General features: G+C 41.1%; 1 protein-coding gene across 2 annotated transcripts in view; it reads left to right on the forward strand.

Moving 5' to 3' along the window:
• The window catches only part of tmem62 (transmembrane protein 62), a 64,348-nt gene extending 38,704 nt beyond the window's left edge, over positions 1-25,644 (forward strand). For both annotated transcript variants that reach the window (XM_052011339.1, XM_052011348.1), the window contains 7 exons: positions 159-314; positions 5,837-5,996; positions 10,522-10,635; positions 11,766-11,850; positions 15,357-15,461; positions 20,516-20,634; positions 21,794-25,644. In XM_052011339.1, the coding sequence (XP_051867299.1) occupies positions 159-314; positions 5,837-5,996; positions 10,522-10,635; positions 11,766-11,850; positions 15,357-15,461; positions 20,516-20,634; positions 21,794-22,120 (1,066 nt within the window). In that variant the 3' untranslated portion in view covers positions 22,121-25,644. The remainder of the gene's footprint in view (positions 1-158; positions 315-5,836; positions 5,997-10,521; positions 10,636-11,765; positions 11,851-15,356; positions 15,462-20,515; positions 20,635-21,793) is intronic.
• Positions 25,645-27,388: the final 1,744 nt, after the last annotated feature.

Here is a 27,388-nt window from a genome sequence, read left to right on the forward strand (position 1 = left end):
ATGGGTGTCAGCTAGGTTGGCATGACTTCTGCTAGGAAGATAAGTGTGTCTTCTGGGTGTGCCTGAAGTAATTTGCTTTTCTACTGAAGCTTGTTTGGGCTTAACTGTGAAGTTCTAGTGTGAAAAATTCTGCATTCTTGTTGGTTTGCTCTTGGCAGGTATCGTGTGTTGGTGTTTGACCATGATCTGTTTAGCTTTGTGGATCTGAAGTTTGACAAGTGGCCAGTAGTTGTCATCACAAATCCAAAATCTGCTCTATATAGTAGCCCTGCACATGAACCGCTGGGAAAAATCAAACACTCTACACACATCAGGTATGAGTTGATCTCTCTTCAGTTATATTGCTTCTGCCTGTCTTTTTATTCTAAACAAGACTTGAGCCAAATAATTTTAGTTTCAGCTGTGTGACAGATACAAGAACTAAGCATAGCCATAGATTCCAGCATGCATTCAACAAATATATTCTGTGGAAACTTGTAATGTGGACTGTCAAGCCTTGTATTTGTGACTTCCCTATCCAGTTGATAGGGCAAGAGGGGCCTCTTCTAACACAGAGTCATACAGCACGAAAACAGGCCCTTTGGCCCAACTGATCCATGCTGACCAAGATCCCCATCAAACCAAGTCCCATTTGGCCCATATCCCTCTAATTCTTTCCTATTCATGTGCTTGTCCAAGTGTCTTTTAGATGTTGTTAATGCACCTACCACAACCGTTTCCGCTGGCAGCTCTTTCCATGTATGGACTACCCTCTGAGTGAAAGGGTTGCCCCTCAGGTTCCTATTAAGTCTCTCCTCTCTCACCTTTAACCTATGTCCTCTAGTTCTTGATTTCCCAACCCTGGGAAAAAAGACTTAGTGAATTAATCCTATCTGTGTCCCTCATGACTTTATATACCTCTATAAGATCACCCCTCATTCTTTTACGCTCCAGTGAATAAAGTCCCAGCCTGCTCAACCTCTCTCCATAACTCAGTCCCTCCAGTCCCAGCAACATCCTCGTAAATCTCCTCTGCACTCTTTCCAGCTTAATGGCGTCTTCCCTATAGTAGGGTGACCAAAACTGAACATGATATTCCAAACGCCACTTCACCAATGTCTTCTACAACTGCAACACAACATCCTAACTTATATACTCAGTGCCCTGACTGACGAAGGCCAGCATGCCAAATGCCTTCTTCACCACCCTGTCTACCTATGAAGCCACTTTCAGGGAACCATGTTCTTGTACTCCTAGGTCCGTCTGTTTTACAACACTCCCCAGGGCCCTACCATTTATTGTGAAAGTCCTACCCTGATTTGTCTTTCCCAAGTATAACACCTCACAATTATCTGAATTAAACACCATTTGCTACTCCTCAGCCCACTCACCCAGCTGATCAAGATCGTACTGTAATCCTTGGCAAGTTAAATGCTCATCTAAATACTACTTAAATGTCATGAGAGTACCTTCTTCCACCACACCCACAAGCAGAGCATTCCAGACGTCAACTGCACTCTGGGTGAAAAAAATCTTCTTTAAGTCCTCCTCAGAATCTCCTTCCCTGGAGCATATGATGGCCTGATTTTATGAACTACTGTCATGGGTAAAAGTTTCCTTCTGTCTGTCTGCCCTATCTATGCCTCTCATAATTCTATATACCCCCTCATCAGGTCCCCCCTGAATCACCTCGGATCCAAGGAAAACAAACCCAGCCTGTCCAGTCTCTCCATGTAACTCAAAAACTCCATCCCAGGCAACATCCTGGTGAATCTGTTCTGGGCACATTCTCTTTTCACTGATGGCACTTCCAAAACTGAAGCACCCATAAGTACAACACTGTAAAATCAGCTTTGGCTGTGGCTCATGGCATTGGACTAGTACTTGAATCCTGGTTGAGAGGCAAGGGAACTACTACTGAGTCATGGCTGACACCTGAACAGTTATTTAGAGAGAGAGAGAAGGATCACTCTTACACACCTTTGAGTGACTAACAATGGAACTCACCTAATGTTCTTATCCATTGTAATTTTAATTATACTGGAATTATAACCAATTAAAGGAGCATATAAGCAAATGTCAAAATTGCATCAATACCAGGGTGTGGGGAATAATAGGATGTATGCAAGAGAAGACTGTGGCTTGATGATCCACTTCATAGATACAAGTGTAAACTTTATCATTGCAGGCAGCATTGGAACAGATTCAATGAATTGAGATTTGTCTGCAATTTCCTGAATATTTCCATCATGACTATATGGTTCCGCTAGATCAGGCAGCACCTGCTGAGGGACTCTGAGTTAACATTTCATACAGGCAATACTCAGAACTGAATAATGTTAGAGGTGGAACAGGTTTCCAGTAAATACAGAGATAAGGGAAGAACTAAAGAATTGTTCAGTGATTGGGTGTGATGCAGGAGAGATGAAATAACAAAAGAGACGATGGTACAAGATGCTGATGAAGGATTCGTGTCCTCCCTCATCCTCCTTCAGCCTCCTTGCTCCAAGGAAAACAAACCCAGCCTATCCAGATTCTCCCCGTAACTAAAATATTCCATTCCAGCCAACACCCTGGTAAATCTCCTCTGCACTCCCTCCAGTGCAACAAATGCTTCCTATAGTGTGGTGACCAGAACTTCACACAGTACTCCAGCTGTGGCCTAACCGATAATATCCTTGCTCTTGTATTTTATGCCCTGGCTAATGAAGGTAAGTATCCCGTATGCTTTCCTCACCATCTTATCTACCTGTGCTGTCACCTGCAAAAATCCTTGAACTTTTACTCCGAGATCCCTCTGTTCCTTAATACTTCCTAGGGCCCCTCCATTCATTTTGTATGTCCTACCATTGTTAGTCCTCCCAAAGTGCATCAATTTATGCTTTTCAGGATGAAATTCCACTTTCCATTGTGTTGCCCATTTGACCAACCGATCAATATAATCCTGTACCCTATGGCTACCCTCCTCTAGTTTTGGGAATAATTTGGGATTTTTTTTTCCATGTTTGTTGTTCTAAGGAGATAAGAATGTAATTCCAGTAATTGAAAGATTATGTTGGAAGATTATAATGAATAGTTGAGAGTGACCACAATTCAGTACTTAAAGTGTGAGGTTCAGTTGAGGTCCTAAATGATAATACTGAAGCTTGAGTACTTCAAACAATCATTTGAATCCTGAACTGCAAAGACTAGCTGAAGATCATTCTGGAGTTTGTACTTCATTGTATACTGTCAGCTCCCCTGCATGAATTGGTTCCGTTCCTGCATTCTTTGTGTGATGGGAAGCATTGATGTTTATGTGGAAACCACAATGTCACTGAAGGCTTTTATGAATATATATATAGCTGAGTATAGAAAGCCTTTCCTGTCTCAAGATAGTGTAACCTACCCACCAGCATCAAATCCATTTATAACTCCTTATCTACAGTCTTGCAGGTTCCTGCAGGAAGCAAAACTCAAAAGTAAAAGAACAACTTGGCTTTGGAAACAGACCAGAATATCACGGTAACTGATGTTACAATCCTCAGTCACCAGTTGTCATTGGACCTAATCTGGGAGATCACTTCAGCCCCACACAATTGGTCGAATGGCTGTGTAAAATAACTTCCTCATCTCCCCGATTCACTTATCACTTAAAATCAGTGTCCTTTGATTACCAACTCACCTACCACTGGAACCAGCCTTTCCTCCTCCACTGTCAAAACTCCACATCACTTTGACCACATCTCATCCTAAACTGTATTCAGTGGAGAACTGTAACTGAACATCTAGTCTCTCTGTTTAACTGAGTTCCTCATTACTGGCACCAATCTATTGGGCTGTCTCTTCACTGACTCCCATGGCCCGGCTGTTAGAACACAGAACAGTACAACACAGGAACAGGCCCTTCATCCCACCATGTCTGTGTCGACCATTATGCCAGTCTAAACTAATCCCACCTGCCTATACGTGGTCTGTGTCCCTCTGTTCCTTGCCTGTTCATGTGTCTGTCTAAGTTCCTTCTTAAACATTGCCATTGTACCTGCTTCCACCACCTTCTCCAGCAGCATGTTCCAGGCACCAACCACTCTCTTTGTTTAAAAAAAAATTGCCTTTAAAGTTTCCCTCTTTCACCCTAAATCTATGCCCTCTAGTATTTGACATTTCTGTCCTGAGAGAAAGACTCTGACTATCCATCTTAATTATGCCTCACATAATCTTATAAACTTCAATCAGATCGCCCCTCAGCCTCCAGTGCTCCAGAGAAAACAGTACAAGCTTGTCCAACCTCCTTTTATACCTAATACTCTCTAATCCAGGCAACATCCTGGTGAACCTCTTCTACAAAGCTTCCACATCTTTCCTATACTGCACACAGTACTTCAAATCTGACCTAACCAAAGTTTTATACAGCTGCAGCATAACTTGCCCACTTTCATACTCAAATGCTCTGACCAATGAAGGCAAGCATGCCATTTGCATTCTTTACCATCCTATCCTCCTCAATATCAACATGTCCTAGAATATCAATGTACTTCTCCCTAATCTCACCATCATCCATGTCCTTCTCCTTAATGAATATTAATGCAAAGTACTCATTAAGGACCTCGCCCACTTCCTCTGGCTCCATGCGTAAATCCCCTCCTTTGTCCTTGAGTGGATCTTCCCTGGCTAACCACTTGCTCCTAATATACATATAAAATGCTTTGGGATTCTTTTAACCCTACTTGCCCAGGACATTTCATGGCCTCTTTAAACCCTCCTAATATCTTGTTTAAATTCTTTCCTGCTTCCTTTATATTCCTCAAGGCCCTAAACTGATTTCAGCTTCCTGAACCTTTCTTATGCTTCCTTTTACTTTCTGACTAAATTTACAATATCACATGCATCCACAGTTCCCAAACCTTGCCATCCTTATCTTTCATCACAGGAACATGCTGATTCTGACTCTAATCAACTGCCCTTTAAAAGTCTCCCACATGTTAGATGTGGATTTACCCTTAAACAGTTGCTCCTAATTTACTTTTTTCAGTCCCTGCCTAATATTTTTGTAATTAGCCTTTCTCCAATTTAACATTTTCACCCAAGGCCTGTCTTATTTTCTCTGTAACTATCTTAAAACTTACGGAATTATGGTTGCTGCTCCCTCACAGAAACTTCAATCGCCCGGTCTGGTTCATTCCCCAATATAAGGTCTAGTATGGGCCCCATCCCTCATTGGACTATCTACATATTGTTTCAAGAAACCCTCCTGGGTGCACTGAACAAATTCTGCCCAGTCCAAGCCTAGGCACTAAGGAAGTCCCAGTCAATATTGTTGAAGTTAATATCACCCACTACAATAACCCTGTTGTTGTTGCATCTTTGCATAATCTGCCTGCTTATCTGTTCCTCTAGCTCCTGTTGGCTGGTGAGAGGTCTATAGTATAACTCCATCATAATGACTGCACCTTTCTTGTTCCTGAGCTCTACTTGTATGTCCTTGCTGGATGAGCCCTCCAAGATGCCCTGTCTTAGTGCAGCAGTAACATTCTCCCTAATCAGTAATGCAGTTCCCCTACCTCTTTTACATTCCTTGCTGTCACGTCTGAACCGTCTATACCCTGAACCTTGAGCTGCCAGTCTTGCCCTTTTCTCAACCAAGTTTCTGTAATGGCTACAACATCGCAGTTCATTGTACAAATCCAGGCTCTAAACTCATCTGCCTGACCTGTTATACACCTTGCATTAAAATAAATAAATGTTCTATCCAATAATTGAAGTTGGATTATTTGGAGATCTGGTGGCTGATACGAAGTATATAAATAACAACTGTGGGACTGAATACAGTTTTGTGGTCTAGTTATTGTTGGTAACATGGTTTACGTCTCCTCATCAGGGTCCTAGCTTTCTCCCCAGCTCAAGTCACCTCAGTCCTCATCAAAATTGATGGTGTCACGATGGGCAGTGCGGTCCACATCAAAGGTCCACTCCATACGCTTCCCTGGAGGGCCAAGGATTACAGTACAGGAATGCATTACATTGAAGTCCGAGCACAGGTAACAAAAAAACAGCGGAGAGAAGAACTCTGAAATGGGAGGAAGCACTGAAATGCTCAGTGGGTCGGGCATCATTTGTGGAGATGAGCAATTACTATTTCATAAGAAATGGAAGGTTAGAAATGCAAGTTGGTATTGGTTTATTATTGTCACATGTACCAAGATACAGTGAAAAGCTTTTGTTTGCGTGCCATCAAGACAGATCATTCCATACGCGAGTACATCTAAGAAAACAGAATGCAGAATATAGTGTTGCCGTTACAGGGAAAGTACAATGCAGGTAGACAAAGTTGTTTCTTAAGAAAGGAAGGAAAAGTGAGGTGAGGAAAAGAAACAAACAAGAGGGAGGTTTTGTGAGAGGACTGAATGAGGAGAAATTAAATAATAAAAGGGAAAGGAGGGGATAGAGATCAGCCAAGGACAAAGGTGGGATTAAAGGAGGTATAAATGGGAGCAGCAGAATTATTACCAATGTCTGAAAGAAATGGAGATATGGTCATGATGTGATATTGTTGAAATCATTGAGTCTGTCAGGTTGTAAGGTGTTAAAATAAACAATGAGTTGCTGTTCCTAAACATCCATTCAACTCCATTGGAACAATGTAGGAGGCCAAAAACATAGAGGTCACAGTTGCGATGGGATAGAGATGATCTCTTCTTCTTGGTTAGTTCCTTGGGATCAAGGATGACTTGCTTCCACTCTGGTTTTGAGGAGGCTGATGTGGGCAATATCCTCTGACTGTACACTCTAGAGATTACGGGTTTAGTCGAATCCTTATCTTAATAATAAAGGGATATAACAAAGCTTTTTCTGTGGTTGGAGGAATCTAGGAAAAGGGCAGAATTGTAAATCTAGAATTAAACCATTTGGGAAGAATAAGGAAGAGTAGTTTCACACAAAAAAAGCTGTTACCCTCTCCCTCAGGTTGCCAATGCTCATGCAGAATTAAAGACTGAATGATAGTTGTTTAAAAGCAAAGTACTGGAAATAAAAATAGAAAATGCTGGAAAGCTCAGCATGTTGGTAATGGAGAAAGAGGGAAGGGTGGAGACAACAAAGGGGTAGATCAGCGATTAGACTTTTATCTTTCTGCCCCACTCCCATCTGCAACTTAACACTTGTTTAATTGCTAATTTTCCACAGTTCTGATGAAGCATCTTCATCTCAAAATACTAACTTTCTTTCTCTCTCCACTTGATCTGCTTAGTGTTTCCACCATTTTATCAATAGATATTGGTCAGCTAAGGCTGTTGAGAGAGCATATAAAGAAAGATGAGGTTAAGGTACAGATTGGCCATGATCTAACAAGACCTTCCATCTACTTAGATGGAACAAACTGTGTACTCAAATACAACTCCCACTCTTCTTCATCCATAGAGCTCGGTTCAAATAAAGTTCTGCTGCCCATATTTAACTTGCATCAGGTACAGTTAATCTATCATCCCTGTGCTTACTAACCAAATAGACTGCCAATCTGGCAATGCCTTTTAATTGATTTTCCTGGTACATATGATTATTTGGTATTTTCCCTGTCCACATTTAAAGAACTGCACCTTTCCAAGGTTAAGAACTGTTTACCAGCCATGACCTTTATCCCCCTAGATAGTCTGTAGCATTGAGGGTTGCCTACAGTCCTAACCCTTGTAGATACTTTATCTCAACTGTACACTTGCAGATTGTATCTAAACCACTCAAATCCAGATAATTAAGCTAACCACAATGACTAATCCCAATGCTGATTCTTGCAGAACATCACTATTAATATCAGAAGCTTCAATCGTTTCTTCAGTGCCCTTCTCAACTTCAGCATTGTCCCATAGCGGTCTCAGATGTACTGTTGAAGTGTTGCAAAGCAGGAAGTGTCGCAGACAATTTGCACCCAGCAAGCTCCCACAAACAGTAATGTGATAAACAAGATAAGCTGTTTTAGTGATGTTGGTTGCAAAATGAATATAGTCCAGAAACCATAGAAGAAATTCAATTTGAGTCTGAAAGCAGTGTCCCAAATTTCAATAGACAATTACAATGCTGAAAGGACAGTAAAGAATCTGGGGGTTCTGTTAAATGAAACACAAAAGATTGGCATGCGGGTACAGCAAGTAATTAGGAAGGCTAATGGGATGCTAGCCTTCATTGCACGGGATGTGGAGTATAAGAACAGGATGTGGAGTATAAGAACAGGACTAGTTGATGCAATCTGTCCGAGTACAGTGAGACTGCACGTGGAATACCGTGTTATAGTTTGCTCTCCATTCTTGAGAAAGGATGTGCTTACTTTGGTGGCAATGCGGTGAAACTTCAGCAAGTTGATTCCTGGGAAGAAGGGGTTGATGTATGAAGAAAGGTGGGGCCTGTATCCATTGGAGTATGGAAGAAAGAGAGATGATCTTATTGAAACACAAGGTTCTGAGGAGATCTAGAGGGTGGATGCTGATAGGCTCTCTTTCCCCATAGGGGCTTCTACAACTGTGGGCATAAATTGTGAATAAGGGGTCGCCCATTTCAGATGGAGGTGTTGTTCCTCTCGGTCATGAATCTTTACCATTCACTACTGAGAGAGCTATGGATACAGGGTTGTTGAATATGTTCAAGGAGGATAATGAGAAGGGGGTTGAAGCATATGGGGAGAGAGCAGGAAAGTGGTGTTGAGTCCAAGATTGGATCAGCCATCACACTGATTAAGGAAGCAGATTGAAGGGGCTGACTTGTCCACTTCTGTTCCAGTTTCATGTGTTCTCTGTAATGAGACTGGAACCAATGACCTCTGACATGTATGAGAGTGCTGCCACTGTGTGTGTTCCTGTTGCAGTGACTCTTGAGAGCTTGTTGTCTTCCCAGATGATGCTCCTCCATTTTGAGTGATCATGGGTCAAGGATTCCTACGAGTTGGTGGGGGTGTTCCATTTTTTTTCAAGGAGGCAATGAGAACATGCTTGAAGCATTTTCTCTGTCCTCCTGGTAATCTCTTGCCAAGAAGACAGAACCAGTGAGTGGACCTTTAGGCATCTGATATCAGACATGTGAACAACAGGGCCTGACTGGTGTAATTAGGGCACTGATACTCAGGATGCTGGCCTGGGAGAGGACATTAATGTTGGTTCAGATCGTCCCAATGGATTTGAGGGACTTTGTACAGACAACATTGGTGGTAGCAGGCACTGATCTGAAACCCTGTCTGCCCCCCTCAAGTAGATGTAAAGGATCCCACTCTACTATTTCAAAAAGAGCAGGGTAGTTCTCCCTGATACTCTGACCAATATGCATTCTCAATTAACTTGAAAGTGGATTATCTCATCACAATGGCATTGCTGGTTTGTGGGGTGTTACTCTGTGTAAATAGTCTGCTACCTCTTTCTACATTACAATAGTAACAAGACTTTAAATGTACTTCATTGCAAAAAGAGAATATTTGGAAAATGTGAATGGTGTCATAGGTAAAGGTAGATTTGCATTTCTATTAATCCCCAAACAATGGGGACAGCAGCTTTCTTTATGTAAGGATGTTAATTTTGTTCCACAGTCTACAGTAGCTATAGAACTTATCATTAATGAAGTGCAAATTGCACCAGATCATTCGAGAAACAGGGCAGCTCCAACAGTGGGTAAGGACATTTGATCAGGGGTGAATTGGACAATTAATCCTGTGTTTAGAGAAAACAAATTGAAATTGCTCCTCCAGAGTATTGCAGCGTTATGAATGTATTCCATGCCAAAGGAAATGTACAACAGCCACAGAGAGCAAAAGGTGATTAATTTGATCCTCAGTCCTGTTAGATCTTAGCCACAGCGGATCAAGGCACAAGGGAAAGGAAATTGATCTGAACTTCAATCCTTGAATGCTGTGTAGGAAAGTGAATGCACACCGATTAAACAAATAAATGAATTTTGCTCGACTGAAGTCTCTGAGACTTGTTTTAGACTGCAAGTAAAAAAAGGCAGCAATGGAAAGTGCCTTGTATCTGAGGGCAGGAAGCTTTCAGTACTGCCTTCAGTAGAAAGCAGGGTGAGAAACCGGTCAAAGGCAAATGGCAAAACAGGTGTGGTATTTTTACTATGAGCTTTCTAAGGGTGATGTATCTGTTAGCTGGATGCTCCCCATGTCTTTAATCATAATTTGGTATTGTCCAAAATCTAACATGCATTTGCCCTTTCGCATTGTTGAATCATTTAAGAGCCAGTGTTGTTACCCTGTTGTCCATGGAGCTTTACTGATCTGATGGGACCCTTCCCTCTATAACAGGCATGTCAGTAAATCCCTTGGTGGTTGATTGGGTCACAGCAGTGACTTGAGAAATTGTCTGTAGTCAGACCCAAGAAACAGGACCTCACCACACCCAATTTCCGGTTGTCAGTCTGGAATCCACTTAAGCTGGACATAGGTCCCTTTGTCAGTGGCAAGACTAGGACTGTTGATATCTCAGGCTTGCTTCCCTTAAATAGAAGTGATTTTGAACCAAGGCTTGGTAAGCTGCTCACACTTGCTATTCCCCAAACACACTGAATCACTTCTTTTCCTGTTCTCAGGACAAAGCTGGAAGAACCACAATTATCGGCCATAAGTTTACAATGGAAGAGGTCAGGCTGCTCCCTTTCGACATTATGGCTTCATTCATCCTCCGGTCTTCTCACTACATGACAGTAAGCACAACCACTGACTTTTGAAAGACAGCAAGAGTTTAGTTTGCAGTTTAGTGTCCCCAGTATAGAATGGTACCAGAGAAATGGGGGAAACAGTAGAAATTAGAAGGTGTGGACCTCCTGCAATGTGATTCAGTACCACTTCCTCTTGTCATTTATGAGTACTGAACAAAGCCAATTAGGATTGAGTTGGCTGAGATGGGTGGAGAAATTGAATATACAATAACCCAAAGACCTCAACAAATGTATTCCCCAGACCAACAAAAATGTAGCTGGAAAAGTGAACACCAATGGTGTTCAACTGGTTGAGAACAATATTAAGTGAGATGAAAATGTTGCTAAACTGAGAAAGGATTGCGCAGACTTCAGAAATTAAAGGATAATTAAGGGGAAAAAATTGCCACCACTCTGCATTTTGCTCTGTGATTCGCCGTCCCTCTCTGCTCTTAGCTCTGTGATTCGCCGTTCCTCTCTGCTGTTTACTTTTCTCTTGAGAGAGCTGTTTTGTGCATTGTCCTCAGTTTTTGATTCTTTTATTCATTCATTTTTTAAAATGTGCTTTTATGATTCATTGTAGCTTTGTTAAGGACATGAAAGAAAATAAATGAAGATCTAATTGTGGAGTATGCACTCTAGGCCCTACTGTGCTCCCCGGTGCAATGGTGTCACATCAGCAGAGGAAACCCTGTGCTTCTTCCACAGGGATACAAGACTTTGCATATCAAGGCATTGATACAGTGGCACTGGCCAGCAACATTTTTAAAATTCTTTAACTGCTTTTCAACTGTTGATCATTAGTAAGTGGTGGAACAGGCTCTTGACAGTGCATGGTGTGAGCAGTCCACCAAGGCAGTGGACCATCACTGCTTGTGGTCTACCTGCCTCATGTGACCTGCTCCAGCTCGTGCAGACATGGCATGAATGCCGTGAGGATAATCAGAACTGCACAATGTAAGTGAGACCCCAGGCCATTATCGGTACATAATTGTCATTGTTCCAAGCTCACTCCAAGACATGCCACCATTCAATCTCAGGAAGACCAGGAGGTTAATACCATGAAGTTGATGGTATTAAAGCCCAAAATACCGTGAATTGGCTGTGTCTTAATGATGTGACTTTATATTTTGCAGCTCAGAGTTATCTTCATTTTGGTCCTTCTGGCTAATATCCTTGTAATCATTGCCTTCCGATACCTGACGAGGCCACAGCTTAAAGGTAAATTTGTGTGTTTTACAGTTTGGTGCTAATTCTGTAGAAAATGTAGGTTATGTTCAATATCTCTCAGTTGATTTGAAAGAGGTGCTGAAACAATTTAGTCCATTGGAGGACACCTCCTCCCTGTGACTCCCTCTGGCTAATAGCCAACATTAGTGAATGTTTTGAGTGAGCTACATACCTGAATAGATGAGTCATCTAAATTATGAATGACTGAACAATCAGGTAATCCCTGATTGCATCATTGTAAAGAATTGAGCCCCATGTCAGTGATTATCAGAGGGGCGCACAAGGTCAAAGGGAGGGTGAAGTCCTCGTCCAATGAGTCTCAAAAACTTAATGTGCAGCCATGGCAAGCAGTTAAGAAAGCAAAATTGTTAGCTTTTCCCATGTCTCAATCCCTTGTGATAAAAGAAGTCCAACTTCAATGATATAGCATCTTGGTGCGACCTTAGTGAGTTTGCACTGACAAATTACTAGGTTGTTTCCCAAGTTTGGAAGCTTACCCAGAGAGCGAGAGAGAGAGCACGAGAGAAAATTAGCCCTATCCAACATTGCTTGATATACACATACCCGTATCTGCAATAGCTCCTTTCCCTTCTCGTGGATGTGGATTGTTAAAGCTCACACAAAGAGTAGCTAAGTATGAGGGTATTGAATGCTGCTCCATCTATGAAATGGTGTCTCAGCCAGGGTCTTGTAGATTGAAAGCAGAGAGTATTTGGAGACAATAAAATAGTTTTTAAAAATTGCCATTAAAACAAAAAGCAGCAACAGAACTACAGGAGAATCACTTTCAGCCAGGTACAGAATGGTTGATTCATATGAACATACAAATTGGGAGTGGGAGTAGGTCACTCAAACCCTGAGCCTGCTCCACCATTTAATAAGATTGTGGCAATAGCTTTAACTGCATTTCTGACAAACCTAGGAAACTTTCACACCCTTGCTTATCAAACATCTTTTTACCTGTGCTTTTAAAAAAAATATTCATAAATTGTGCAAAGTGACCAACTTGAGGAAGAGAATTACAAATATTCACAACTCTCAGAAATAATTTTGCTTTATCACTAATTTTAAACAGTGACTCCTAGTTCTGAATTCTCCCACCAGAGGAAAATCCTCTTCACATCCACCCTTTCAGCATCACTTGGAATCTTAAATGTTTCAATCAAGTCATCTCTCACTCTTCTAAACTACAGCGATGCAAGTTTAGCCTGTCCAATCATTTTTCACAAAACAACCTGCCCAGTCTAGCTGTTCATATAGTTAGTCTTCTCTGAGCTGCTTCCAAATCATTGACATCCTTCCTTAAATAGGGAGGCCAGCACTCTACCCAACCAGATGTGGTCTCAACAATGCTCTACATAAATGAAGCATAATCTCTCTACTTTTATGTTCATTTCCCCTAGCAATGACATTATTAGCTTTCCTAATTACTTGTTGTACCTGCATGTTAGCCTCTTGGGAATTATTCGCTGATTCCATTGCATGTCAGGGCTTTGCAACCTCATACTGTTTAGATAATATAACCACTGGAAAACCCCAGGGTAGCTGAGTCCATAGGTTTAAAGTGAGAGGGGAAAGATTTAAAAGGGACTGGAGGGGCAACTTTTTCCACACGTGGTGCGTATATAGAATGAGCTGTCGGCAGAAGTAGAGGTGGGTACAGTTCTGACGTTTAAAACATTGGGACAGGTTCATGGATAAAAAAGTTTTAGAGGGATATGGGTCAAACGCAGGCAAATGGGACTAGCTTAGTTCAGCAACTTGGTTGGCATGAATGAGTTGGGCCGAAGGGCCTGTTTCCATTGTTGTACAGCTCAGTTATTTTTTATTTTTCCTGTCAAAATGGTCAATTTCATATTTTCCTACGTTACATTCCCTTTGCTAAATCTTTGCCCACTCACTATCCACATCCCTTCTGTCCTCTCTGAAACTTACTTTCCTACCTACCTTTGTGCCATCTGCAAATTTAGCAACCATACCTTCGATGCCTTCATCCATTTATATAAAATGTAAAAATATGAAGCCTCAGCACTGATCCCTATGGCACACCATTCATTGCATCTTGTCAACCAGAAAAAATACCCTTGTAGGCATGAATTGCAGAATTCAGTTACAAGTAATTGGGAAACCTTGCAAAATATAGTCAGGCTACATTTAGAGAGTTGTGTGCACAGCATTAATCTCCATTTTAAGGAAGATGTTTTAACAGGGCGGCACGGTAGCGTAGCGGTTAGCGCGATGCTATTACAGCGCCAGCATTCGGGGTTTGACTCCCATCGCTGTCTGTAAGGAGTTTGTACATTCCCTGTGTCTGCGTGGGTTTCCTCCGGGTGCTCCGGTTTCGTCCCACATTCTAAAGACGTACGGGTAGGTTAATTTGGGGTTTAGAATGGGCGGCGCGGACTCGGGCTGAAAGGGCCTGTTACCACGCTGTAAATAAAATTTTTTTAAAATTTAACTAAATTTAATTTTAAAAAATTTAATTAAGTTGAAAGTGGTTCAGAGAAGATTTACAAAACCTGGAATGGACAAGTTGTCTTATGAGAAAGATCATAAAGGTGAAAGGCAATTCGACTGAAATGCAGGATCCTGAGAAGTCTGACAGAATGGACGTGGAGAAGATGTCTCCTTTCTGTGCAAATCTAGAACTAGGGAGCACTTTGGAAAAAATAAGGTGTCAGTCCCTTTGGACAGACATGAAAAAGAAATTTCTTCATCGAGGTGGTTGTGAAATTTTGGAATTGCAAGAGGGCTGTGCAGACTCAGTCACTGAGTATATTCAAGATCAATTAATAGATATTATGTGAATCAAGAGTTAGTGCAGGGCCAAGGTAAAGGATCAGCCATGATCTCGTTCAGTGGTGTAGAGGAGCTGAATGGCCTACCCTTGTTTCTATTCCTTTTGTTCTTAAAGCATCTACCATCCCACTCCATACACCATTTTCTCACCACTGGCACAACATGAGAGACTGTAGCCATTCACCAAAGATTTTATGATACAATCTGTGATTTCTACCACTTAAAAGGATGAGGAGAGCAGGTGCACATTCCCCTTCAAGTTATGTGCCATCAGTACAGGGTCGAAGTCCTGGAACGCCCTTTCTGACAGCATTACTGCAGAATCTCCAACACCAGCACTGAAATAGTTCATGAAGGCAGCTTGTCACAACTGAGGTGCATGATAAATGCTTGCCTTGCCGATAACACCCAAGTTCTGTGAGAGAAAGAAGAGTTATTTTAATGCAATGAGCTGTTCTGATGTTGATTGCATTGCCCGAAAGGATGGTAGAAGCCAATTAAAAAAAAACTTGCAAGCAGAATTGGACAGATATCCGAAAAGGAAAATTGTGCAAGGCCATCAAAAAATGGGACTAATGGAGCAGTTTTGACCAATGGCTCAATGGCCTCCTTGTGTGCTACTTCCTTGAAGTTCTCTTTTAAAACTTAAGATTACAACTATTTTACAGGAAATTAAAGCAATCTCTTTTCCCCTCCAGAGAGCCCTGGTTTCTTCGCTCTGGTGAACTTTTCATTTCATGTGTTCTCTAAGACCAACATACTCTATTATCCAGTCTTGCTGTTCACATGCTACATAGCAGTGGGTGAGTATTTTAATGTGTTTCTAGACAAGTACTGCAGTGTTGTCATAAAATTTCCACGATGTTCCACTTCTACTATGTTCCACAATGTATTGCATTTGATGAGCATTACTTTTCTTTGTCCTTCCCCATTTTCCGTTGTATCTCAGCTCCTCCTACCATGCATCCAGCATTCTGAACTATAGTTTGATGTAAACCTGGTGTTTATCATAAGGACCTACCTCTAAATTAGACAAACTGCTCCAATTCAGCGACTAGGCAGCACAGGCCAAATCTAACCAATCATTCGAGTAAGTCAGAGGCTTGAGGGCTGAAGAACTGGAGGAGGTGAGAGATAGAGGACATAGAGGGACTTGAACACAAAAGAGAACTTTAAATATAGGATTAAAGATTAAGGCAAAGTGCTTTTCTTTGGACTATTCAAAAATATTGGTTATAATATTTAACGGTGTGATTAAAAGGTTTATTAAATTGGTTTATTAAGTGCACAATTAATTGAGTTCAAGTTTCTTTAGATAACTCAACACCCCTAAAGAAAGATTTCAAAATTTTTATAATCATCCATTTCAGGTCTTTAGAAGATCAGATGTGGATTGCAAAAAAGATTTAAGTTTACAAAACCTTTTTCATCAATTTGATTGGATTCTTATTTCCATCACATTTTGCCATTTTAATTATATGGTATAAAGCATTTAAGAAATTATGACCAATTAATACAAGTCATAAAAATGCATTTTTATTATTCAGTTGAAGCAGTACAGGAAGTCCCCAGATTACGAATGAGTTCCATTTTTGAGTCTGTTCGTAATTCGAATTTGTATGTAAATCGGAACAGTTACGTACAGTTCACACCTAGCGTCAATTAGTCAAATGTTTATAATTGAGAGAGAGAGAGTGTGTGTGTATAGGTATAAAAAACATTTAAAGAAACATTTCTTAAACTGTTTAGATAGAAAAGAAAAGATAATGATTAAAGGTTAACACTTACTCTCGTTCCAATTGATGTCTTGCATACTGGAAGAAGCCTTAATTAACAATTAAAATGACTTTATTTATTGGATGATGGGCCTGGTGCTGGAGAGTCGGGGATTGATACTGCTCTGGAGAGTGAAGGTTAACTTCTGACGTCAATTTCTTAAAGTAAACATCAAGGGTGGCTAGAACAGAGCTTTTCTTTTTCTCATTATAAATGGCCTTGTAGCAGCTGAGGCCATCAGTAACTATCCAGTAAACTTTGTTGAACCTCTCTGCGTTAGGATCTTGCACCTATAACTTTGCCATCAATGAGACGAAAGGCTTCAGCTAACTCCTTCGTCGAAAACTTATTGGGTTCTGGGGTTTCTTGGTCCCAGCCTTCTTCCTCAACTGCTGTCATCTGCTGCTCCAGCTCCATAAGGTCCTCATTGGTCAGTTCTTTGGCATGGGATTGAAGCAAGTCTAAGACAGCTTCTTCATTGATTCACTGCAGTTGATTATTACCAATATCAACCACAGCTTGCCTGGCTTCGGCAATGTTCTCAGCTGTAAACTCTTTAAGACCATCTGCGAATTGGGGGCACAATTTGTTCCAGACTCCTTTCATGTTGGTTTTCTTCACTTCCTCTCAAGAATCTGCAAAGTTTTTTAATCCATCGTAGATGTTGTCATTCCTCCAGAACTCCTTTAAGGTCATTGCATCATCTTGGGTAGCCCTGACTGCTTGTGAGAAGGTCCAGCGTAAGTAGTAAGCCTTAAAGGAGGCTATGATTCCCTGATCCATTGGCTGAAGTAGTGATGTGGTGTTGGGTGGTAAAAAGATGCCCTTTACGTTGGGGTGAAGGTCATCTAAAGTGCTTGGATGTCTGGGGGCGTTGTCAAGCACAAGGAGAATTTTGAAAGGAATCTTCTTGGCCAAGCAATAACATTCAGCAGCAGGAACAAAAAAGTTCAGGAACCAATCTTCAAAGAGAGCTTTTGTTAACCAAGCCTTTCTGTTTGCCTTCCAAATAACGGGAAGAGATGCCTTGATGATTCGTCTAAGTGCCCTCAGATTTAGGGAGCGATACACAAGCTTGAAATCCCCGGATGCATTACCACCAAGCAATAACGATGCCTTATGCCCTGGAGCAGTTTTTTCTTCTTTTGAAATGTATGTCCTTCCAGGCATTTTTTTTCCAAAAAAAGCCAGTCTCATCTACATTAAATATTTGCTCAGGCACATAACCTCCCTCCTCAATAATTTTTTTCAACATTTCACTTGCTGCTTCACCTTACACTTTGATATTGTGTAAATTTACCCTCCCTTTGAAACGGTTGAACCGACCCCTACTCGCAACAAATTCTTCTTCACAAGCACCTTCACTTGCTGCACGTGCATCCTTTAAATCACTGAAAAGGTTTCACGCCTTTTCTTGCACTAAGCCAAGGCTAATAGGAATATTACGCTGATTTTGATCCTCTAACCAAATTACCAATAGCCTTTCCATTTCGATAATTAAACCACTGCGTTGCTTAGTGATAATTGTCGCTTTCATTGGGACAGAACCTTTTACATACTCCATTACTCTCCCCTTGTCCTTTATAATTGTCCCGATCGTTGACCAATGCTTTTCCAATGTTTGTTGGCGTTTCTCCTCTCTCTGAACGCTTTATTATTTCTACTTTTGTTTCAATCGTGATCGTTTTCCTTTTCTTCGATGCATCACCATCACTTGCACAAGATTTACGCTTTGAAGCCATGATTACGGGCTGACGAACCACTTAAAACGCGCAGTGTTTTGAGGGTCGCGCAAAGTAGTCCACCCGTTCGTTAGTACAAAACATTGTGTGTAACTCGATTTTTTAAAAATAATAGGCTTTATGGAGGTCGGTTCATAAGTACAGACGTTTGTAAGTCGGGACTTCTTGTATTGTAACCCAACCTATTCTTGATCTAAAAAGAAAAAAAATTAAACAAACCACAGTTGTGCACATGTCATCATTGGTGGTCTGTCATTTGTTCCTTTTAACATTTATATCCAGGTGGTTTCAATTGCAGGATTTTATGGGAAGCAAGTGAGAATATTGCAAAGGCACAGATCCTGGTACCCAAAGATGATGCAACAAAAGATGACAAAACATAGTAAGAGCTACAAAAAAAAAGATACACCAATTTAAAATCAACACAACATGTCAGTATTATAGTAAAATAAAAAAGGGTGTCAGGTGCAATTTGGGCCCATTAAACATTTCAATTTACAGAAATAGTGGACTTTGCATCAAAATTTACAGTAATGGAAGAGGATGCTGATTATCCCAAAAACATAATATCGAATCAGCACCAGGGACTTAGCTAAATTAACTTGCGCAAAGTAGCAACAAGAAAATGATGACACCAAGGAGTGACAAAATCCCATGTATTAAGTGAAGTAGGTGTATTTCAGATACCATGACTATAATTATCCCCTTTTCATAGATGGTCAATTGTTCATGTCCTTCCGTGACCTTTTAAGATATGGAGGGAAGCTGGACTGGGAAAGTGCTGAGAGAATATTTCCTTTGTTGGAAATGTAGAAAAAGAGAGCATTACCTAGGAGTAATGATTTACTCATAGACTGAATTGAGGAAGAATTGCTTTCAAAGAATTGAGAATCTTTGGAATTTCCACCTCAAATCTATGGATGCCAAGTCTTTAAGTATACCCAAGGATGAAGTAGAATTTAGGGTTCAGGGAGACCAAGGTTTATATGACATCAGGTAGGAAAGTGCAGTTGAAGCCAAGATCAGACCAGCTATTGGAAAGGAAACTCAAAGATCATTGACTGGAAATGTGAACTCTGCTTCTCTCTTTCTACACAGATGCTGAATGACCTACTGAGAATTTTCTGTTTTTGTATCCAATCAGCCATGATCTCATTGAGTGGCTGAGCAGGCCATGTGGCCTACTCCTGCTCCTCTTATGTTTTTGACTTAGGAGAATTTATAGACCAGTTAGTCTAAAATCAACATGAAATGACTGGTCTATAATTAAGGATGGAGTGACAACCTTGAACTTTAAAAATATTTAGTTAATCAGCACCAGCACTTTGTAAAGGGGTATTTGATTATCCTGAAACACGATTAAAGTGGCGGACAGGAGAATGACCATGGATGTTATATGAACTTTTAAGATGCTTCCTGAATGTCCCTTATGAGAGCTTGCGAGATGGAACTGGCCAGGAACTTGCCCATGTCAAAAGACAGAGAAACAGTAATAGGCAAGTACATTACTAATCACACCCTGCCTATTAGATAACCCAAAGGATTCAAGTGTAAGGGATCCAAACCATTCACTGAATTTATGAACAACTTAAAAGACATAACACTATACTTCAAAGTTTACCAAAGTTCAAAAAAAGGTGATATTGCAAATAGTATAAATGGAAGCATAAAAGTAAAAAGATAATTAAACAGAAAATGAGGAAAATTGCTATGGTAAAATGTTTTCAGTGTAAGCAAATGTGAGAGCATCCATTTTAGACTAAAATGACAGTACTTTCAAAATTTTGAAGCCAGGAAATGTGAAAGCCTTAAGGCAGAAAGTTAAGGCTCCATGTACACAGATAATTAAAATTTCATAAGGCAGATGAAGAAAACCAAAAAGGCTAATTAGATCCTGGCTAAGCTTTGATGGGAAGTGGTTGGTGAAGAAAGAAAGATTTTGTTTGGGTAATCTAGAATCCAGAAAAAAAAAGAAAAATTACAGTCAAACCTTTAGGACTGAACACTTTCACATGTTGAGTTATAGAAGTTTGGAACTCAGTTTTACTAACAGCCAGTCAATGCTGGGTCAACTTAAATTTAAATCTGATAAGCTTTTTTTTAAACCAGAGATGGAAGAGCCAGATTCATGGAGGTTAGATCATAGATCAACTATGATCTTATACTCAGGGGGTTAAATAGCTTAATCTTTTGCCTATAATATTTCTTGCAATAATTTTATTTGCTAAAATGACGGTGTGGTTTGGAAGGGAATAAATACTTCCCACCCCTTCCCCTATCTTTTTTTCAAAAATGTAGTTGATGTAAAATTTTCAGCACTCACTTTTGCTATGTTGCAGGGCCCTGGTTCATCGGTGAGATAGTAGATGGCCACTTTGGAGCTTGCTTTGTCTTTGGTGTCGTCGTTGATGGTCACTTCTTGGAGGGAAGCCTGACTTTTCTCATTGGAATCCTTCAGGTAAATTGACAACCTCTCGAACATTGTAGACAAGGCCACTCACTACACTTAAATGCTAAGATCAACATTCTGAGTTGTGTGTAACAATATTCTGAATATGAAGCATGGTTTCAATAGAGTACATAAAGAGGAAATTGTTTACACTGGCTGGAGGATTGGTAACTAGAAAACGGGTAACTGGTAAGAGAACCAATGCTGGTCACAAATAGAGCTATTTAGAATACCCCCACTCCCCTCTCTTGGTCTGTTGCATTATAGGTTGCAGCTCTCAGCTGCTCATCCATGGATCTTTTTAAATGTGATGAGGTGGTGGTGCGTTTGAAACTCACACTTTGGGGAGAAAATCTTTTTCAATTCCTCTCTAATGCATCTACCAATTCACCATCGTAGTTATCTGCTCCTCTGCCAAGGGAAATACACCCTTCTTGTTCACCCTCTCAAGTTATACACCTCATAAATTCCTTCAGTTTGCTTCGTTCCAAAAAAACTATAATTCCAGCCTAATGAGTCATTTCTCATTACAGTAATTCTCCAGGCCACTGCCATCCTTGTAAATTTTCCTTGCACCCTCTCCTGGGGTGCCACGAGGGAATTTTTGGGATGGGTTTTAAAAGACAACTAATCCAAAGAACATGATTTCACATGTCACTTTTACAACGAGAGAAATTTGATTTTACCTTAAAATACCTGGAAATAGTAGGCTGAAATTAGCATACAAAAAGTAGGTATTAGCTTTGCCTGCACATCCCCATCTTTTGAAAGCAAAAATGACACGAAACTCTTGGATTATTGTGAGAATCCTGACTCTTCATTAGTGCTCTTTAAGGAAGGAAATCTGCTGATGTCTTGGTCTAGCCTGTACATCCAGTCACAATGTTAACTAATAGCACAAACTAATTGACCACCATCTTTCCGACATCTCAGTAGAGACGGCAGGTAGCCTCCCATCTGCGAATAAAGTGCTGTCAGAGGATAACCTTGGTGTCGTTAACGAGAGTGACTGAAATGAGATTGAGGTAGTTAAGAGGCAAGAAATGGGGACAGCATCCAGAGAAGACGGGGGTGGCATTCTGTGATTATTCCCACTAATCTACCATCGAAGTCTCAATGGGCCTCTCCCTTTTTAATACAATATTTAATTTGTTTTTCTCTTCACCAGCTGACATTTTTTAACATTCCGCTGATCTGCTACCTGTGCTGGTGCCTGCTCCTTCGCTGCCGAGGGGCCTACTTTCGGTCCCACATCAAATACACCGGGTGGAGTTGCTCTGTCCCCATGCACATCAGCATGCTAGGACTTCTTGGGTGGCAAGTCTACGCCTGCTACTTACTGCAGAAAACCTATGGAACAGCTGCCTTCTTCCTCTCTCCAGTGAGGACATGGTCAGTGATTTTGGCTCTGGTCCTTGTATACAAGGCCTGGAATCTCAACAACTCTGCCATCAGAACATTTAAAGCTGACATGAAGAACTGCCCTTACTCTTGATGGCTTTAGGAGGACAGCGAGAGTTTAATACTCACCCATCAAACTCCATGACACCCAGTCATGGTTTTTGAACACATCATGAACACTGAATTCACACGAGTGACTGAAAATTAATGAAAAATTTACCGTTCCCTTTTAAAAAAAATTCCGACACACTTCAATTAAGGAATCAAACTGCAAACCGATATAATAAAATGGAAATGCTACATGAGAGACTGCTGAAAACAGCTGATATTTTTGGTCACAGTGCCCCTGCTAGGTGAAAGACAAAGTGTTTGCTTCCTTTCCACAGACATTCCTTCACTACAGAGCTGGGACTGAATCCAATAAAGCGGCTGCTCCCAGCCTTGATCCCTACATCGGTTTTCCAGAACAATCAGTGACATGAAGTGCATGTGGTTGTTTGAAGAGTGAAGAGTGTTGAACAAAATGTTAAGCATTTTTCAAACAATAATTGTTATGCATTACACTGTAATTCTGAATAATTTAAGAAATGCAGTTTCATGATAGAGAAGCAGAATATTTTGGATGCTGGAAATCTGAAATAACATGAAATAGAATTGCACAGTAGACCAGACAGCATCAACTTGAAATAGTAATCCTATTTCTCTCTGACCGAGCAAATGTTACACTGCTAGAGGTGCCCTTTTTAGGGTGAGACTGTGTCAGCCCTCTCAGGTAGACAAAGATCCCATTCCAATAGGTAAGGGAATCTTACAAAGTGTCCTGGTCAACATTTATCCCCTGTACTTAAAAATAATTATCTGATATTTATGAAATTAGTGACCAGGAGATCGTGCTATTCATAAATCAGCTGCCTTATTTCCTACATCAGTTTCTTGAAAACTACTTAAGTAACTGAGGTCCAGAATAACACTGTACAAATCTCCACAGATGCTACTTTACCTGCTGTGTTTGCAGCCTAATGTATTTTGAATGTGAATTTATTGAGTTGTTATCAAGGCTTTACCTCAACTGTGATTGTCACATAAACTGCATATTTTCACAATGTTAAGCCTCTGCCACAGTTTTTTGCCCCATACCATCTGTATTGAGTGCTACCTGCTCACTCTCATGCACCTCCTTCTGTTCCAGACACCTGCTCTGGAGAGGGACAGCCAGCAGCAGATGGGGATAAGGGTTGCTGGTAGGGGCACACCCAGATCAGGAGGTCTGCAACTGACAGTAAAATGCGATTGCCTGCTGAGGTTTCATGGAAGTCAAACTGTAGATGCTGGAAATATAAAATAAAAAAGAAAATACTGGAAACACTCAGCAGGCCAGGCTGCATCTGTGGGAAGAGGGAGTTAATGTTTCAAGTTGAAGACCCTTTTCCAGATCTGGGAAGGAAAGACGCTTGTTTAGCTGCAGGGAAGGTGGAGGATGGGGATGTTTCTGATGGGGGTAAAATCAGGGGGACCATGGGGATAAGCTGTAAACAAAGTCACCTGGTCAGAGTGTGAATGGGAGCAGTTAGAGAGGAGAATGTTGTAGTTGTGAAATGCAGAGCAGGAAGACACCAGGAAGGCTGGGCACCGGGAAAAGAGAGGAGGAAAAAATCCACAGCTGAGCCAACATCACAGATACAGACTGATACAGACCGAGAGATCAGGTTACCTAGAAGTTGTAGAATTCAATATTGAGTCCAGAGGGCTGCAGTGTGTCCAGAGGGAAGATGAGGTAACCTCATTATAACAGTGCAGGAGGCCACGGCCGATGGGTCAGAGTAGGAGTGGGATGGAGAATTAAGGTGGTACAGGGCTACCCCCGTGGACTGAATGCAGCTGCTCCATAGTGTGGTCACCCAATCTGCATTTGGTTTCTCCAATGTAGAGGAGACCACAATGTGAACAATGAATGCAGCACACTAGGTTGGAAGAGGTGCAAGTGAATCACTGCTTCACCTGGAAAGATTGTTTGTCTCCCTGGATGGTGGGAAGGGAAGAGGTGAAAAGACAAGTGTTGCAATGCCTGCAGTTGCAAGAGAAAGTGCTGTAAGAAGTGTGGTGGTTGGTGTGAACGGAAAAGTGGACCAGGGAGTTGTGAAGGGAACAGTCCCTGCAAAATGAAAGGGGAGGAGAGGAGAAGGTGCGTCTGGTGGTGGAATCTCTTTGAAGGTGGTGGAAATTGCAGAGAATAATCTGTTGAGGACCGGGAAACTATCCTTGTTCTGTATTGGAGGAAGGCGGGTGAGAAGAGAAGTTGAGATAGCTGTGGGAGTCAGAAAGCTCGTGATTAATCTTAGTAGCTAGCCTATCTTCTGAGATGTCAATAGATGCAGAAAAGGAAAGGAAGAGTCAGATATTGACCATGTGCAGGGTGGAAATTGGCAGCAAAAGTAATAAAATTATTGAGTTCTGCATTTGTACATGAAGCAGAACCAGTGTAGTACTGATGGAGTGGGCCCTGGTTAGGATAGAAACAAAGACTGTTCCACATATACACTGGTCACAACCCAAGATGGTTGCAGAGAAAAAGTCAAGAGCGTGCATGTACTGACGCATGGCATTGAGTGTTGGATGTGAAGAGAACAGTGCCTCAAGAAATGTTGAATAGTTTGAATATTTCTGTGATTCTGGGTGGGTCTGAATTGTGATGGATGGAATTTCAGATTCTCAATCAGTCTTTGATTTCTGTCTGTATCAGTCATCCATCTGTGAAATTGGCTCAGTTTGTTTTTCTTTTTTTTAAAAAAAAATTCTCTGGGAGTTGAGGACATGCTCAGGCTAATCTGCCAGGCAAGTCTTGCTGCTCTGCATTTCACAACTAATTCTTCTGTCCATGTTCTCACTATCTAATTGTTCCCATTCACTCATTGAACAGATATCCTTGTTTACAGTTTATCCCATGGTCAACCCTGTTTTACCCAATCAGAAACATCCCCCTCTCCACCTTCCCTGCGACCACCTTTTCTCTCCTTCCCAATTCTGACGATGGGTCTTCCACCTAAAACATTATCGCTGTTTCTCTTCCTACAAATGTGGCCTGACCTGCTGAGCACTCCCAGCATTTTCTGTTTCTATCTGAGGTTTCATGGAGCTCGCCTGTCCCACTGGTGGGATCTGCTTCCAGAGCTGGATCGTGTGTTGGATCAGCACTTCCCGGTTGCCCAACTCTCTGAGCTGGACCCAGCTGAGGGAGAGCAGCTGGTTCTCAACAGGAGCTACAAAACCACTTGAAAAGAATAAACTATTCTTAACATTTTTAGACTTTAATCTGCTTTTCCTCCAAAAATTGAATGTACCCAACTTTTACAAAGTATTTGTTAATAAAAAGTAAATATCACTTGCTTGCAATCTTGTTGCTTTGTCTGCCTTGGCCACAGTATGTTTGAAGTTCATCCTGCAATTTAGGTAGGACCTTAGAAATTCTTATAAGGGTGAACAAAAAAGCCTTTAAACTGTTTGCAAATTACCATTTAGCCAAGCAACAAATCAAAGCTCCTACAATCCAGGAACACAACTATAGAGTTCTGAAGTGTTTTGAACACTGAATCATTGGGACTTCTTTCATAGAAAGATTTATTGTTCACAGCTTGAGTAGAAAATGTTGCTCGTCATACCTGGAAAAGATGTTGAAAAATAAGTAAAAATGAATGTTTTCAAATGCTGTCATAAATGTCTCATCTACTTAATTGCTATTTCAGTAACTACATTTCTATAGCACCTTAAATTTAGTGAAAAAAGTCCCGGGTGCTCCACAAGAGTGATATCAAACAAATAGACACACAGACTTGGTCAGATGGAAAATAAAAATAGAAAATGCTGGAAATATTCAGCAGGTAAGGCTGCATCTGTGAGAAGAGCGAACGAGAGTGAGAGAGCATCTCAGCTCCAAGACCCTTCGTCAGAACTGATGACGTTTTTAGTTTCACTTGGTCAGATGGACTTGTTTAAGGAATAGCTTAAGGAGAAACAGTGACAGTTTTAGGAAGGGAGCCTGTGCACTAAGAAACAGATGGCAAAAGTGAGTTGAATGGAAGAGTAGTTTGAGTTGATTTCCCACTGTAAGCTGGGAGGAGTTACCACAGCTACAGGCAGGCATCCATAAGCAAACATGTTGGCAGGCTTGACACTAACCCTAATTTCTTTTATGTTGATGTAGTGTAGATTGGTACTTGATGGTTGGTGCTGATGTGGTGGGACGAAGACCTGTTTCCATGCTGTATGAATCTATGACTATAATTCTGTAAAATGTGCACAGGAAAACCAAACTTCCTGGAATTTGCAGAGAGAAAGCTGAAAGTCCTTTGCAAAATCTACACCATTAACCCCTTGTATCTGTCATTCCAAATGTGTTTCCGGTACTTTCTGTTCCCTTAGAGCTCAAAGCACATTTCTCACAGAACAAAGAATTTGTTAAATGCAAAATATCAGGGTCAAATATAAGGGTGGCATGGTAGTATAGCGGTTCACACAATGCTATTACAGCGCCAGTGATTGGGGTTCAATTCTCGCCACTGTCTGTAAGGAGTTTGTACATTCTCCCCATGACTGCCTGGGTTCCCTCCCACATTCTAAAGACGTACAGGTTAGTAGGTTAACACGGGTGTAATTGGGTGCTGCGGGCTCGTTGGGCCGGAAGGGCCTGTTAATGTGCTGTATAAGTACAGTTTTTAAACGTTTTTAAAAACTCCATTCATTACAATGTCACATTGAATAGGCACAGTGCCCAATTTATGATCTTAAAATGCAACAAAAAAACGTGGGAGTTATGTGAAACAGCAGTTTCTGAATTTTTTTTTCCTATTTGTAGTTTCCAAGTGGCTCTGAATAATGTGAAGGGGTCATTTAACATGCAGGTTCAGTCAGTGGCAAACATATCACAGGATGTATATTGGGTTCAAATATTACCACTTCATTGTACGAAGCTGACTAATAGTAGGGAAAATATTGGTAACTCAGAGTCATAGAGTTGGACAGCATACAAACAGGCCCTTCACCCCACCACGTCTATGCCGACTATCATGTCTGTCTACGTATACTAATTCCACCCGCCTGCATTAATTCCATATCCCTCTATGCCTTCGTCATACCTGTCAAGATCCCTCTTAAATGTTGTTACTGTTCCTGCCTCCAGCATCGACTCTGGTAGCTTATTCCAGATATCAACTATTCTTTGAAAGATTTACCCCTTAAATTCCCTTTAAACCTCCCCTCTCACCTTAAACCTATGCCATCTATCTTTAGACATCCTTACCATGGGAAACAGACTCTGGCATCTACCCTATCTCTGCCTCCCATTCCTCCATCATGACACCTCTTGGCC

This window comes from Pristis pectinata, chromosome 1, assembly GCF_009764475.1.
Source record: "Pristis pectinata isolate sPriPec2 chromosome 1, sPriPec2.1.pri, whole genome shotgun sequence".
In the NCBI taxonomy this organism is placed as follows: Eukaryota; Metazoa; Chordata; class Chondrichthyes; order Rhinopristiformes; family Pristidae; genus Pristis; species Pristis pectinata.